This window comes from Chrysemys picta, chromosome 10 (genome assembly GCF_011386835.1).
Source record: "Chrysemys picta bellii isolate R12L10 chromosome 10, ASM1138683v2, whole genome shotgun sequence".
In the NCBI taxonomy this organism is placed as follows: Eukaryota; Metazoa; Chordata; order Testudines; family Emydidae; genus Chrysemys; species Chrysemys picta.
The window spans coordinates 48,474,779-48,491,509 of NC_088800.1; the positions used below are offsets into that span (position 1 = coordinate 48,474,779).

At 47.4% G+C, this 16,731-nt stretch overlaps 2 protein-coding genes across 7 annotated transcripts in view; one reads left to right on the plus strand and one right to left on the minus strand.

Moving 5' to 3' along the window:
* Window positions 1–16,731, minus strand: part of CCDC78 (coiled-coil domain containing 78) — a 90,630-nt gene that overhangs the window by 7,881 nt on the left and 66,018 nt on the right. For all 6 annotated transcript variants that reach the window (XM_065559735.1, XM_065559738.1, XM_065559736.1 and 3 more), the window contains 3 exons: window positions 16,048–16,222; window positions 15,092–15,135; window positions 4,428–4,494 (listed from right to left, as the gene is read on the minus strand). In XM_065559735.1, coding sequence (XP_065415807.1) covers window positions 4,428–4,494; window positions 15,092–15,135; window positions 16,048–16,222 — 286 coding nt within the window. The remainder of the gene's footprint in view (window positions 1–4,427; window positions 4,495–15,091; window positions 15,136–16,047; window positions 16,223–16,731) is intronic.
* Window positions 1,441–14,529, plus strand: LOC135974004 (uncharacterized). The gene is made up of 2 exons (XM_065559745.1): window positions 1,441–2,469; window positions 3,041–14,529. Exon 2 carries the CDS (start codon window positions 6,432–6,434, stop codon window positions 7,500–7,502), a length of 1,071 nt encoding a protein of 356 aa, XP_065415817.1. The 5' UTR covers window positions 1,441–2,469; window positions 3,041–6,431; the 3' UTR covers window positions 7,503–14,529.

Below are 16,731 nucleotides of genomic sequence, written 5' to 3' on the forward strand. Positions count from 1 at the left end.
TTCCAGAGAATTAAAGGTTTGTCAGTTTACAGCCCAGGGAAGAGATGACGCTGAGGGCCTGAAAGTGTCTACTACGAAGGAAAAGGTGACAGTGGCGTGGAAGAGGTGAACCTCTCCATGCCCTTGGACGTATGCAGCGACAGCAGATAAAGGAGCTATGCACTAGCTTTGTGCCGATGTTCTCAGCCACTCCAGGACGGACCGAACGGGCATACCACTACATTGACACAAGTAATGCTCACCCAATTAGAGCCCAACATTACTGGGTGTTTTCTCAAGCCAAAACTGCTATAGAACGGAAGATCCAGGACATGCTACAAATGGGTGTAATCCACCCCTCTAACAGTGCACAGGCATCTCCAGTGGTTCTAGTTCCCAAAACAGATGGGGAAATACGCTTTTGCGTGGACTACTGTAAGCTAAATGCTGTGACTTGCCCAGACAACTATTCAATGCCATGCACAGATAAGCTATTGAAGAAACTGGAAGGTGCCCAGTTCATCTCTACCTTAGACTTAACCAAGGGGTACTGGCAAGTACCACTAGATGAATCCGCCAAGGAAAGGTCAGCCTTCATCACCCATGTAGGGCTGTATAAATTTAATGTGCTCCCTTTTGGGCTGCAAAATGCACCCGCCACCTTCCAAAAACTTGTAGATAGTCTCCTAGTGGAATTGGGAGAATCTGTAGTCGCCTACTTTGACGATGTGGCCATCTTTTCTGATTCATGGGCAGAACACCTAAAGCATCTACAAAAAGTCTTCAAGTGCTTAAGAGAGGCAGGACTAACTGTTAAGGCTAAGAAGTGTCAAATAGGCCTAAACAAAGTAACTTACCTTGAACACCAGGTGGGCCAAGGAACTATCAACCCCTACAGGCCAAAGTTAATGCTATCCAAAAGTGGCCTGTCCCAAAGTAAAAAAAAATGGTCCAATCCTTCTTAGGCTTGGCCGGATATTGCAGGCGATTTGTACAGCACTACAGCCAAATCGCCGCCCCACTGACAGACCTAACCAAAAAAAAGCAGCCAAATGCAGTTCAGTGAAGAAAGTGTCAAAAGGCCTTTAACCAGCTTAAAGTGACACTCAGGTCTAACTCTGTGCTAAGGGCCCCAGATTAACAAACCTTTCATAGTACAGTACAGACCCGTTTACGCGCGGATGTCATGAGTCAAGCCATCACGACTGCGTGTTAATGGACCACGGGTTAAGAGGGCCATGCTGAAATATCTTAAGATATCTACACACACACACACACACACACACACACACACAATTATCTAGGATTACATACATATTCACAGCGTCCCAAATACTGCAGGCCTATCTGTTAATGGCGCTTTACAAGAATATAAATTCAAATGTGTAATCCAATAAAAACATTATTATTACTACACAGGGTGAAAGTAACTCAAGACCCTTACTGGTATGGGGCGGGGGCGGCTCTGGCCCCCGGAAGGGGCGGGGCCTCGTGTGGAAGGGGAGGGGCTAGGGGTCAGCATCCCTCAGCCAGCCCTTCCAGGCTGCCTGGTCCATGCTGCCCGGGGTTCCCATGGTGATTTAAAGGGCGGTGTCCGGAGCCCCGAGCAGTTTTAAATTGCCGGCCCCAGGGCAGCTGCTCCCTTTGCCCCCCCGCTCGTCATCGGCCAAGGGGGGGGGCAAAAGGGGCAGGTACCTTAAAGCGCTGCAGAGTCCTTTGCCACGGTAGCGCTTTAACGTTGCTGCGCCGCTTCCCCCCTCCGCCCCCGTTGGCAGCACAGCGCTGCCTCGGCAAAGGACCGTCGCTTTAATGTCCCTGCCCTTTTTGCCTCCCCCATCGGCGGCCCTCTGGTAGGGTCCCTGCTGGCAGCAACGTTAAAGCGCTGTCACAGTGTTCGGGGAGATTTTGGCAAACAAGTAAAGTGCCTAAACCACTATTGTGTATTACTAACAGTAGTCAAGTTAACAGGCCATACTGAACCATTCTTGCTTATTGCTAACAAAAATAGCGAAGTCAGCAGGTCGTAAATTGGTCATACAGCAGCCTCAGTGTAACCAGACAGGAGGGGCGGGGGTTTTGGGTGCCACAGACAGGACAGCTTGACCCCACACCCTTCCTGCTAAGAGTGTTAAAATTGCTGATGCATGTATTGTAGAAAAACAAGAAGTCTGTTTATATGTGCCCCCGGGAACGTTTGTCAGGGCCCAAAGGCATGAACACTCTGAAAAAAATATATATATATCTGGTTAATTGGCAATCATAAGGTGTCTGACCTTTTAACCCTACTTGCTTAGCAAGTTTTCTTTAAGGGATATCTCATTGTATTACTAATGTATAAATAAGGGGAAAAAGTTTGAGGTAATTGGATTTCTCAGGAGGGGCTCTTCAGGGATGCTCCCTCTGGACGCATCTTCGGGTTCCCACCAGCAGACGGAAGCCTGGCCAGCTGAAGCCTGTCACAGTGCCACTCGAAAGCCACACTCAGCTTCGGTAATTATCGAGGGTTGGGGGTGTTTCACTAACCTGTTGCGGATGTGTGTAAGTGCTTGAGACTAAGTAAAGTTTAGCTTTAAGTAAAAGCACTCGTGTTGTCCTGTTTGTGCCAGCCAGCCATCAGTTGGACGGCTGTGTCTCCCTTGATTTATTTCTTAATACCACCTCGCACAGAATAAAAGTTACTGAAAGCTTTGGGTTCAAAGAACCCCGGGTAACAGCGGCAGTGCTTTAAGGGCGGTCCTTTGCCGCGGCAGCGCTTTGAGGATCCTTAAAGTGCTGACACAGCAAAGGATCGTCCTTAAAGCGCTTCTGTGGCAATGCTTTAACATTGCTGCCCCTTCCACCACCCCCCCATCAGCAGTAAAGACGTACAACACGTTTCCGCTCTGCACTTCCTGTCGATTTCTAGGTCAGTGAGTTAGTGAGCAAATCTGTAGCGCTACATAGCAAGTTCCTGTACCGCGTGTTAACGAGTCTCATGTGTTAAATAGGTAGCACTGGGAGGCATGGTGCTACCACGCGTTAAGCGGATTTGCATGTAAACGGGTCTGTACTGTAACCACAGATGCGTCCGAACGTGGTGTGGGAGCCGTTTTAATGAAGGAAGGACCAAATCAAAACATCCTGTCGTGTTTCTCAGCAAAAAACTGTCTGAAAGGAGAAGCCACTGGTCAATCAGGAAAAAGGAATGTTACGCCATTGTGTACGCTCTGGAAAAGCTATGCCTATACATTTGGGGACGGTGTTTCCAACTGCAAACTGACCAGGCTGCGCTGAAGTGTCTTCATACCATCAAGAACAATAACAAAAGACTTCTTTGGTGAAGTTTAGCTCTCCAAGATTTTAATTTTAAAATACAACACATTTCAGGAGCTTCTAACATAGTGGCTGATACTCTCCCGTGAAAGTTTCCCAAAATGAACTGGTTAAAATCATCCTTAAAATGTGAAAAATGTTGTTTGTTTTTATATAATCAGTAGTATATCTAAAGATGCATGTGTCTTATTAACTCTGTTTTCTCCTAGAGCTCCAGGAAAAAAATCACAGCCAGTGTGGAGCAGGCTGTCCAGCACTGTCTATGATTTGGGGGGCATGTCATAAACATACAGCTAAGGGTAGCATAAAATCCCTCCTTTACCTGTAAAGGGTTAAGAAGCTCAAATAACCTGGGTTGGCACCTGACCAAAAGGACCAATGAGGGGAGAAGAGTCTTTCAAATCTGTGTGGGAAGGTTTTTGTTTTGTGTTCCTTTGTGTTCTCTCTGAGGAATCAGGGCAGGGAAAATACATCTCCCAAAGCCATACCTGAACTAAGCATCTAAGATTACGTTAGATTATCTTTTGGTTTAGCTTGTGAATTGTCCCTATGCTAAGAGGAAGGTTTATTCCTGGTTTTTTTTTTTTGTAACTTTAAAGTTTTGCCTAGAGGGGAATCCTCTGTGTTTTGAATCTTATTACCCTGTAAAATTACTTTCCATCCTGATTTTACAGAGATGCTTCTTTTACTTTTTTCTTTATAATAAAGTTCTGTTTTTTTAAGAATCTGATTGGTTTTTAGGGTCCTAAAAACCCAAGGGTCTGGTCTGTGCTCACCTTGTAAACCTATTCGGTTGGTATATTATTCTCAAGCCTCCCCAGGAAAAGGTGTGAAGGGGGTTGGGAGGATATTTTGCAGAAACAGGAACTCCTTTTCCTAAATCTTTGTCTAACTCACTTGGTGGTGGCAGCAGTACCCATCCAAGGACAAGGAAGGATTTGTGCCTTGGAAAAGTTTTTAACCTAAGTTGGTGGAATATAAGCTTAGGGGGTCTTTCATGTGGGTCCCCACATCTGTACCCCAGATTCAGAGTGGGGAGGGAACCCTGACAGTGGCAGTGACCATTACAATTGCAGAAGTGCTTTGGCTATGCTTAGCCCTCTTTTCAGTCTGCCTCAGAACACAAAGCATTTTACCTGCATGGTATGTGTGAAATCCCGGAGCTGCTTCCTGATCTCTGCCCAGCCCTCCTCATCCAGCTTGCTAGGATAGAGCAGCAGATGTTAATTACAATCATATATACAAAGCCAGACCATCCCTAAACCATGGGGCTCAGCATGGCCACCAGACATGCTACTGCCTTTTCAGCACCCCAGAAAGCATAAATTTCAGATCATCTTCCAGAATGATTCCCTGTATGGCTGCAGAGCACATCTCTGTTCCTTCACCTACCTGGGCAATGAGAGTCACAGGTCCTACAACTTGGATCTCTGCTGGGGTGGCTGGATTTGCCCTTAGTTTACATCAAACAGACATGAGAAGGTGCGGAAATAATCATTAACCTGACTCAGTAGGGCTGAACTTTGTGGGGAAAGAGGTGAGAGGCACAACAAATCAATAGCGTAGCTAGTGGAGTTCAGGGGAAGCGGCCGCTTCCCCTGACCACACTCCCCAAAAGTGGCACCTGCGGAATGGGACCGTGGGCTGGCTCCCGGCACTCCGGCCGGCCGGCGGAATGGGGCCGCAGGCTGGCCTGCTGGCTCCCGCCTCCCGGCGCTCTGGCCAGCCGGCAGAACGGGGCCACGGACTCCCGGCGCTCCGGCCGGGACTCCGGCCCTGAGAGCGTGGCCGGGGGTCTTGGTGCCCCGGACAGCGCTCCGGATGGGGAAGTGGGGTGGCCCTGCGCATGCGCCGCTCCGTCTTTCGGCGGCATTTCGGCGCATGCGCAGGGCCGCCGAAATGCCACCAAAGGACCGGCGCCTTTTTTCTCTGCTGCTCCTCGGCTGCAACCCTGGCTACACCACTACAACAAATGCCAAACACTAGGGCACAGCTACACTCGAAACTCCAAAGCGCTTCCGCGGGAGCACTCCCCCAGCAGTGCTTTGAAGTGCGAGTGTGGTCACAGCGCCAGCGCTGGGAGAGAGTTCTCCCAGCACTGCAGGTACTCCACCTCCCCGAGGGGATTAGCTTACAGCACTGGGAGAGCAGCTCCCAGCGCTGAGGCACTGTTTACACTGGTGCTTTACAGCGCTGTAACTTGCTGCGCTCAGGGGGGTGTTTTTTCACTGTGAAGTGCCAGTGTAGCCATAGCCCGCACTTAATTCTTTTTGTGCTTCTGCACAAATCCACTCATTCTAATGTGGAGTGTAAAAAACAGTGACAGATGAGCTAATTATGAAGAAAGGCAGCCAAGCCATGGGAAAGTTCTTCCTATTCTGTCCTGGGCTGAATAAGCAAAATATAGGTCACATCTGATGGCCAGGGGATTTTGATTATATAGAAAGAATGGTATGAACTGAGGAATGCATTGTGTTCAAACTCTGTAGCCCATATATAAGTTAAAGACTTAATTGGGACTGAAAGAGCTCCCTCTGGTGTCTGTGTTAACTGGGAAAAATAGATGACTTTCTGGAAGAAGGGGACTGTAATTTTATATAAGTAAAATTGTTAAGAGATCAAAAATAACAGCAAAATACATATGTCTAAATAGTAATGGGAAATACAGCAATGACTCTCAGTGAAACAACTCTGTTAACTACATGCATTTGCAATGTTGTAGCTGTATTGGTCTCAGGATATGAGACACAAGGTGGGGCGGTGAGGTAACTTCTCAACAGAAGTTCATCCAATAAAAAAATATTTCCTCACCCCCCTTGTCTCTCACAATGTGCATTGTCAGGCTAATAACAGGAGGGAGATCGTGGCGAGGATGTAAACATCAAGATACAGAAAATAAACGTCATTACAAGTGTGGATAGAACACAAGCTTCTAAAATAAACTTAACAGGAAGATTCATCACTAAGGTCCAGATTCTGCTACTTTTGTCCCTTATTCCTCAAGTAGTCCCATTGCAATGAATGGATGCACTCAAGGATTAAAGTACTGCTCAGCATGGGAAACAGTGGCAGAATCTGGCATAGAGCTCCACATGGACTCCTCCTGAGGGTCGAAATGACAGTCTGGACCTATACATAGAATGCTTCCGCCGACGTGCACAGGCAGAAATTGTGGAAAAACAACATCGCTTGCCTCATACCTAAGTCGTGCAGAACGCAATGCCATCCACAGCCTCAGAAACCACCCTGACATTATCATCAAAGAGGTTGATAAAGGAGGTGCTGTTGTCATCATGAACAGGTCTGACTACCAGAAGGAGGCTGCCAGACAACTCTCCAATACCAAATTCTACAGGCCACTTTCCTCAGATCCCACTGAGGAATACACTAAGAAACTGCACCATCTACTCAGGACACTCCCTACACTAACACAGGAACAAATCAACATACCCTTAGCGCCCCGACCGGGGTTATTCTATCTACTACCCAAGATCCACAAACCTGGAAATCCTGGACGCCCCATCATCTCGAGCATTGGCACTCTCACTGAAGGACTGTCTGGATATGTGGACTCCCTACTCAGACCCTACACCACCAGCACTCCCAGCTATCTCCATGACACCACCAATTTCCTGAGAAAACTACAATGCATTGGTGACCTCCCAGAAAACACCATCCTAGCCACCATGGATGTAAAGGCTCTCTACACAAACATCCCACACACAGATGGAATACAAGCTGTCAGGAACAGTATCCCTGATGATGACACAGCACAACTTGTTGCTGAGCTCTGTGACTTTATCCTCACGCACAATTATTTCAAATTTGGTGACAATATATACCTCCAGACCAGTTGCACCGCCATGGGCACCCGCATGGCCCCACAATATGCCAACATTTTTATGGCTGACCTGGAACAACGCTTCCTCAGCTCTTGTCCACTCAAGCCCCTTCTCTACCTACACTACATTGATGACATCTTCATCATCTGGACCCATGGGAAGGAGACCCTGGAAGAATTCCACCATGATTCCAACAGCTTCCACCCCACCATCAACCTCAGCCTGGACCAATCTACATGGGAGGTCCACTTCCTAGACACCACAGTACAAATAAGCGATGGCCACGTTAACACCACCCTATACCAAAAACCCACCAACCGCTACGCCTACCTTCATGCCTCCAGTTTCCACCCCGGACACACCACATGATCCATCATCTACAGCCAAGCGCTGAGGTACAACCGGATCTGCTCCAACCCCTCAGACAGAGACCAACACCTACAAGATCTTCACCAAGCATTCTCAAAACTACGATACCCACACAAGGAAATAAAGAAACAAAATCAACAGAGCCAGACGTGTACCCAGAAGCCTCCTGCTACAAGACAGGCCCAAAAAAGAAACCAACAGAACTCCACTGGCCATCATCTACAGTCCTCAGCTTAAACCTCTCCAACACATCATCAGTGATCTACAACCCATCCTGGACAATGATCCCTCACTTTCACAGACCTTGGGAGGCAGGCCAGTCCTCGCCCACAGACAACCCGCCAACCTGAAGCATATTCTCACCAGCAACCATGCACCGCACCATAACAACTCTAACTCAGGAACCAACTCATGCAACAAACCTCGATGCCAACTCTGCCCACATATCTACACCAGCAACACCATCACAGGACCTAACCAGATCAGCTACAACATCACCAGCTCATTCACCTGCACGTCCACCAATGTTATATATGCCATCATATGCCAGCAATGCCCCTCTGCTATGTACATTGGCCAAACTGGACAGTCACTACGCAAGAGGATAAATGGACACAAGTCAGATATCAGGAATGGCAATATACAAAAACCTGTAGGAGAACACTTCAACCTCCCTGGCCACACAATAGCAGATGTAGAGGTAGCCATCTTACAGCAAAAAAACTTCAGGACCAGACTCCAAAGAGAAACTGCTGAGCTCCAGTTCATTTGCAAATTTGACACCATCAGATCAGGATTAAACAAAGACTGTGAATGGCTATCCAACTACAGAAGCAGTTTCTCCTCCCTTGGTGTTCACACCAACTGCTAGCAGAGCACCTCCCCCTCCCTGATTGAACTAACCTCGTTATCTCCATACTGATTTATACCTGCCTCTGGAAATTTCCATTACTTGCATCTGATGAAGTGGGCATTCACCCACGAAAGCTTATGCTCCAATACTTCTGTTAGTCTTAAAGGTGCCACAGGACCCTCTGTTGCTTTTGGCATAGAGCTAGCGCTCATTTCTAGAGACACTTGGTAACCATGTAGCTTAGGGTCTGACTGATTCAGAAGGGTTACATATTTGGGTCTCTTTAAAACTGAATTTCTTCAGTTTGAAGTATGTCACACTAGAGACTCCATGGGTAAGGCTTTAAAACAGTTTATATTATAAACTGAATTCTCATTCACACAACCCAATTTCCTGGGGGTGGGGGAGGTAGGGGGCCAGGAAGGGATGACTTCCACCTACCATTTCTCACGTGAAGTCATTCACAGAAAAGTGTTCAGGAAAGTGTCAGATTAATTGGACAAATATTCTGGTTGATAAAGGTTCGTATCCCACACTCATCACCGGGGGATCTGAGCACTTTCCAGTGGCACATTAAGAAATTTTAACTAATGTTTATCACATGTCTGTTCTCTCATCCTCTTCCCAAGGAGAGAATTGGGTGTGTAGTGTAGTGTTCTGCTGTGTTAGGGTTTTTACAAGAATGAGATGTTGAAGAGGTGGGAATTTTTTCTGAAAATTATTCTCTCTTCTGTCCACTCAGAACTCCAAAGCAGCTTCATCTAAGAACTCCTAGCTTCTGTTATACTCTAATCTGCGGTGACAATAGTGCATGGGACACCTTGACCAAGCTGGAGCATAAAAGCTGTTAGTCATTAGAGACCGAGCCTGAGATACTGCCCTGCCCTGGTGCCACTATGTAGACCTGTTCAAAGGAAGTGCCAAGTGCATGTGAAATGATAACAGATCAGATGACTAGTGTTTTACGCCCACTTTGTCCTAGTGTCAATGACTGCATAAGGAATAAGGCAACAGAGAAACAGGCCCTGAATTTGTTGGTCTTATATGTAATAGCTTTAGGGAGGGATCTAGTCCAAGCTCCACTACGTGTAATCTAAGCTTTCATTGGGAAAAAAAAATATTTCTAGCCCTCTGTGTTGAGAAGAGAGTCCTCTATGCTTACAAGTTTATCAGGGTGACGTTACCAAAAAACAATAGGCTATTTATGGTGGAAAAATTGTAGTCCCTCCAAGTTACTCTCCCTCTCCCCTCATCTGCCAATCATCAGAATTGCTACTGATTCTTCAAGTTCCGCATAGCAAGTATCTTTAAACACATACCCATATCATGGCAGAACTGAGGACAGCGGCAATGGCAGGCCCATCTCAGCCTGTACACTTCTCTGCTCTGGATTGCAGCATCTCTTCTTAGTTCCTGAGTCACTACTACTTCCTATCACTAGAGTCCTGCAAATCTGCAGCTATCCACTTTATATCCACGGACCATGTTTGTGGATTGGATGCGGATACAAACTTTGTATACGCACAGGGCTCTACCTATCACTGCTTCCTGGAAAGATGGATCCCTTAGAGAGAAGTGGGGACAGTGTCCTCTGTAGACCCTAAGGACATGAGGCCATGTGTGTCTCCTGCAGCTACAGTGCACCCTGCAGGAGGCATATTTCTGATCTTAACAGTTTTGTCCTAACATCTGTTTTCTTTCTGTGATCTAGGTAATTAAAGTCTCAGTAGCGAGGAAAGAAAGATAACTCAAAAACTATTTAATAAGTGACAAGAAACCAAATCTAGGAGGTACCAGATACAGTTGTGGCACACCTGCACCAGCCCCTACTCCACCCAAAACTTGCAAGCGTGTTCATGTACTGTGAGAAAGCAGAAACATGACTGCCCTGATTCTTTAAGGACACAAGTAATCCCATTTAAATCAATGGAACTACAAGTATGATTAAAATTAGGGTCTCAATGGCTACCTCATTTCAAGACCAAGCATGCTGTATCTGACAAAAGAAGAAGTTACGCACCTTGTGCAGTACCGATGGTTCTTCCAGATGTGTGTCCCTGTGGGTGCTCCACTCTAGGTGTCGGTGCGGCCCAGCGTTGGAGATTTCTCACAGCAGTACTCAGTCAGGGGAAGGGCGTGCACAGGAGTCGTCTCATGCGGCCATTGGCACCTCCTGTAGCACGTTCTCCCCTGACTGTCCCCTCAGTTCCTTCTCCACCACAGAGTTTGGCTGTGTGAACTCCAAAGTAGAGGGGAGGAGGGTGGGTAGTGGAGCACCCACAGGGACACACATCTCGAAGAACCATCGTTATTGCACAAGGTGAATAACTTCTTCTTCGAGTGGTGTCCCTGTGAGTGCTCCACTCTAGGTGCTTGTAGAGCAGTACCCCACCAGAGGTGGTAGGGGTTCAGAGTTATGTATAAGTGTGTGATGAGAGCACTGTGAGGCCAACAATAGAGTCTGAGACAAGGCCTTCGGTGATAGCGTAATGCTTTGCAAAAGTGTCCTCCGATGTCCAGATTGCAGCTGTACAAATATCTATTAAGGGGACATTGTTCAATAATGCAATTGATGTCGCTATGGCTCGCGTTGAGTGGGATCTGATGCCCACAGGGGGTTCTTAGTGATGCAGGTGGCAGCAAGTTTGAATACAGGTAGACCCCCATTTGGAGAGTCTCTGGGTCAATATTGTAGAGCCCTTGGAGCGCTCTGCTGTAGAGACGAATAGTCTTGGTGACTTGCAAAATGGTTTAGTTCTGTCCAAGTAGAAGGCTACAGCCCATCTGACATCTAACATGTGCAACGTTGCCTCTCTAGAGTTGTTATGTGGCTTGGGATAGGTGGCAGGTAAGTATATGATTTGGTTAATATGAAAATTTGTAGCCACTTTGGGCAAGAATTTTGGGTGAGGACATAACATGATTTTGTCTTTGGTAAATACAGTGTACAGTGGTTCAGCCATCAATGCTCCTATTTTGCTGACACATCTTGCAGACGTGATTGCCACTAGGAATGTGACCTTCATTGACATATGTAGGAGTGAGCAGGTTGCTAGATGTTCAAAGGGTGGTCTTGTGAGACATTTGAGCACAAGATTGAGATCCCATGGTGGTGCAGGTTGGCGTACTTCTGGGTACATGCTCTGTATATCTGCTAGGATATCTCTCTGGATGGAGAGTCAGGCCCTTGTTCTGGGACAGGAGGTCCGTCCGGAAAGGCAGCGGTTGTGGGGCACAGACTGCTAGACGTGAGAGGTATGGAAACCAAGTCTGTCTGGGTCATGTGGGGACAATGAGAATGATGTATGCTCTGTCGAGTCGTATCTTGCAGCTGACGTGTGGGATCAGTGGGATCAGCGGGAAGGCGTACATGAGTGACGCGTTTCACAGGATGAGGAAGGCATCCCCTAACAATCCCGGTGCCAGGCCTGCCCTCGAGCAAAATAGTGGACATTTGTGATTTGTTGCAGAGACAAAAAGGTCGATTACTGGGTGACCCCATTTTTGGAATATTGTGCCGAGAACACTGTTGTGGATTTCCCACTCGTGTTCTTGTGAGAAGTGCCTGCTGAGGTTGTCGGCTGTAGTGTTTTGGCACCCTGGTAGGTATGATGCTGTGGATGCAGAAGTTCCATAAATTCATGGCTTCTACGCATAGCGAGTGAGACCTGGCTCCTCCTTGGCGATTAATGTAAAACATGCACACCACATTGTCGGTGAGAATAGACATTGAGGTTTCTTGTATGAGTGGGAGGAAGTGTCGGCATGCATTGTGTACTGCCTGTAGTTCCAGGAGATTGATATGTAGTCAGGTTTTCGTCGCAGACCACTTGCATTGTACATTGTGGTGACCCAAGTGGGTGCCCCAACCTATCAGGGAGGCATCTGTTGTAATAGTCACTGATGGGGGGGTCTTGTTGAAAGGGAATCCCGGAGCATACATTCCCTGGCTGTGTCCACCATTGTAGGGAGAGGATAACCCTTGGTGGTAGCATCACATGTCTGTTAAGGAAGTGTTTGCTGGATGCATAGCTCGTGCTCAACCAGTGCTGCAGACAGCACATGTGGAGTTTGGCATACTTTACTATGAAAGTCGTAGCTGCCATATGTCCCAGAATCTGAAGGCATGTCCTCACTGAAGTTTGTGGGCTGATGGTCACTGTGGAAATAAGATTGGTCAATGTAGTGAATCTGTGGTTTGGCAATATTGCCTTGGCTTGTATGGAGTCTAGGTCGGCTCCGATAAACTCCAATTGCTGGGTTGGTTCCAGGGTGGATTTCTTTTTGTTTATCTGTAGACCTAGCTGGTGAAATAGGTCTATTGTGGTCTTCAGCATGCCTGCCATTTGTCGATTGGCACCCTTGAGAAGGCAATCGTCCAAATAAGGGAAGATTATGACTTCTTTGCGTTGTAAATGTGCTGATACTACTGCGAGCGTTTTTGAGAATACGTGGGGAGCAGTGGACAGTCCGAAGGGAAGGACCCTGTATTGGTAGTGGTTGGCTCCCACTGTGAACCGCAGGAACTGTCTGTGGGCAGGATGTATTGTAATATGGAAGTATGCATCTTGGAGGTCGAGGGCTGCAAACCAGTCCCCCCCGTCTAGCGCTGGGATTATTGTGGCCAGAGTGACCATTTTGAACCTGTGGTTGCATACGAACCTGTTGAGTTTTCGGCGAGCTAAGATTGGTCTCCATCCCCCTCCTTTCTTCTCTGTCAGGAAATATTTGGAATAAAAACCCTTCCCTTGGTATTGATGTGGTACTGGTTCTACAGCACCCAGCAGTAGGAGGTGGTCTACTTCCTGTTGCAGAAGGTGCTCATGAGAGGGGTCCCTGAAGAGGGATGGGGAAGGGGAGAGGGTCGGGAGGATGGCTGTGAAAGGAATGGTGTAGCCAGATTGTATGAGCTCCAAAACCCATTGATCTGTGGTTATTGCAGCCCAGGCATGGTAAAATGGGCATACGCGGTGACCAAAATTGTGGGATGGGGTATCTGTTGGCGCTAGTGGCATGAGGAAGTCGTGCATACCCTTGACCAAGACTTCAAAATTGTGGCTTAGATGTAGATGGACAGACGGACGAGGCCTAGTTCTGTGGAGCTCGTTGTCTCTGAGCCCGTTGTTTGGGTCTGTTCTGAGTGAAGTATTGTGGTTGTTGACGGTTAAACAAGGTGTCTCGTGACCTCTGGTATGGTGTAAAACAAGGGCATTTGTTAGGCGGTTGGTGTATGCCTAGTGTACGCAGCATTGCTCGGGAGGCCTTCATGGTATGGAGGACGATGTCTGTTTGAGATGAGAATAGTTTATCCCTATCGAAGAGGAAGTCCTCCACTTTTAGCTGTAGTTCTTTTGGAATTCCTGAAGCCTGCAACCATGATGTTCTTCTCATAACTACAGCTGTTGTGGTTGTTCGGGCAGCTGTGTCTGCTACATCCATTGAGGCTTGCAGCGCTGTGCGGGCTATTAACTGACCCTCGTTGATGTTGAGTTGAGGATGTTTATGCTTGGGGAGGTCCTCCTCTGCACCAGGGTAGTCGGTGCCATGGAGGAGACTTGACATGTCAGCTCCGGTGCCACGTGTTGGGGCTCGGCAGGGGTCCTCTGAGGGATGGTGCCAGAGGAGCCCAGTGCCTCGTAAGTGCTCACTCTGGATGAGTGGAGCACTGAGGGTAAAGACCTCACTGGAGAAGCTCTCTTTTTCTGAGAGACCCTTGCCGGAGAGGTCGAGGCTCGCTTCCTGACAGTTTTGGAAGTCGGAGCCTTATCAGAGCTCAGAGATCTCGGTTTATGAGACGCCCCGGAGGACGTCTCTTGCGGAGGTTGGAGGGATTTCTCCAGCAGAAGCATTTTCAAGCAGAGATCCCTCTCACGTCTTGCCCTTGCTGTTAAGTTGGTGCAATGTATGCATTTCTGGGAGAGATGAGTTTCTCCCAGACAGCGAATGCAGGATATGTGGCCAGAGACCGGCATCGGTTCACAGCAGGAGTCACACTTTTTAAATCCTGTTGAGCCCGGCATGACTGCAGTTAAACCTCTCCCCACTCTCAAGAGATAAGAATAGAAGTTAATTGTAGTGGTAAATTGTAGAAACTGTTCCCAAACTGGGAGTTAAGCAGAGAAAGAGTCTTCTTTAGTCTCTTTTTTTTTTTTTTTTTGGTTTTGGTTTGTTTTTGAAGAAAAACCTCTAAGAGGAACTAACGAAACTATGTAGACTAAGACTAACTAAACAATGTAACTAAGTATAGACTAATAAGAAGTTCCTATTTAACTTGTAACTTTGTTTATTTTTCCCCCCAGAAAGTATCAAAGAGAGCACTGCCACGGAGTTCCGTCTGCAACCGAGGATGGTGGAGAAGGAACTGAGTGGACGGTCAGGGGAGTACGTGCTACAGGAGGTGCCAACGGCTGCATGAGAGGACTCCTGTGCATGCCCTCCCCCCGACTGAGTACTGCTGCGAGAAATCTCTGATCTCCGGCGCAGGGACGCACCGACACCTAGAGTGGAGCACCCACAGGGACACCACTCGAAGAAGAACTGACATTTCCACTCACATACGTTTTTGTAGATATTAAATTATTTCAGTCAGCATGGCCTCTCCTGTCCCTATTTAGTACCTTATCCCCAAACAGCTGAAGCAAGTCCTGGATCCATAGTGTAATGCAGAGGGATGAAGGAGGCAGCCACCTTTGACACGGAGATTACAATACCAATTACATAAATGGAAGCTACTTACTGGTGAAGGGATGGTCCTAGCGCAGAGCTTTCACTCAGTCTTTTCTGTAGGCAAAGGAAGAACATCATCTTTGTGACATTAACCCAATGGAATCCCTGTTTCTTTGCAGGGCCAGCATTGGACATCTCAGTATGGTAAATGGCCACCACTGACACTAATAAGGAAGTGCTCTGCAAGATGTTCTCAAGGCTTGTGGCTCTCTCTCTCTCTACTGGGAAGTAAAAGGTAGCTCATTTGAGCTAAGACCTTAGGAACATAACTGCTCTTGGGCAAAATTAAGGGGAGGAAATGGATAAAATTGGAACCTTTCCATGTATTGTCTGCCATTCAACTCCTTGTATATTTTATTTTGCCAAGACAGTAAAGCTTCCAAGGGTAGTGAAATCTTTGCTCTGCCCTCTCTTGCCTCCCTGGCTTTTCTTCAAAAAGTGAGGCTGCAACTATAGTATCCTTAAGGTAGTTATGGACTATTCATTCCTTGGCTTCCTCCATGATCCCCAGACTGAAGAACAACCTTCCCCCACAGATCTCTTTGTCATCCCTGCAACCTCTGCAGTGTGCAAACCTACACACTGCAGAGGTCCAGCAGGTGCTACTATACTAGACATGACAGCTGTTGTCAGGTGTCTCACCTCTTCACAGTTGTCACAAGGAGAGGCACAAAGGGATGGAGAGCATGGGCCATCCCTGGTGCTGCCCCCCAGAAGGGCAGCCTGGGTTACAACGAACACTAGAGCAGTGGTTCTCAACCTGTGGCCCAATCAGCACACAGCTGCAGCCCATGTAACATCCTCAGGGTCATACATGTAGTATTGGATGTGGCCCATAATGGTAAATAGGTTGAGAACCACTGCACTAGAGGATCAAGAGGGGAAAATGAGATCAAACTGAACCTCTCCCTCCACCTGACAAGTCCACTCCCTGCACAACAGTAATCCAGTGAAGCATGTGGTTACCATCTCCTGCAGTTCATGCAGCTGTGTCTCTAGTTTTGCTTTGTCCTCTCGCAGCTGGTTTAGCTCCTGGGTTGTGCTTGTCAGTAGCTCAGAATCTGTGATGGTGAAATGGAACTCAGGAGGGCCTGGGTCCATCTCGCTGCTGCCCTGAGACTGGATCTGCTCACGCTGCATCCTTAAAAGAAGCCAGCAGGGTTAGTCAAACAACAACAAGTAATAACAATGATGGAGGCAGCATCAGCTTGGTAAATTACTGTCCATTGGTTTCTGCATATCTGATACCAATGAAAGGCCAAGCCACACACTGAGATGAATAGGACCAGCCAGAAGCATTCACACTATTCTTTGGCATGTTTCTGCTAACAGAGAGGATAAAGGAACTCAGAGTTCCACCATAGCCAGTGCACCTCAACCATTACCTACAGTCCCATCTCCTGGGAAAGACCATGGTACATGGTTGTGTTTCAGGGAAGGGCTGTATGAAATGAGGAGGACACAGCATCAAGTATGGAGCACATGTTGCATGGAAGGATTATGTAGCATGAGTTACCCCTGGTTAAGAAGAATTAAAGTACCTGCACAGGTTGTGCCATGTTTGTCTTTCTTCCACAGGACAGAAACGACTTTGTCTGTACAAAGTGCAAGCTGGTCTCCATATTGGAAGAGAAGGTTCGAGGTCTGGAG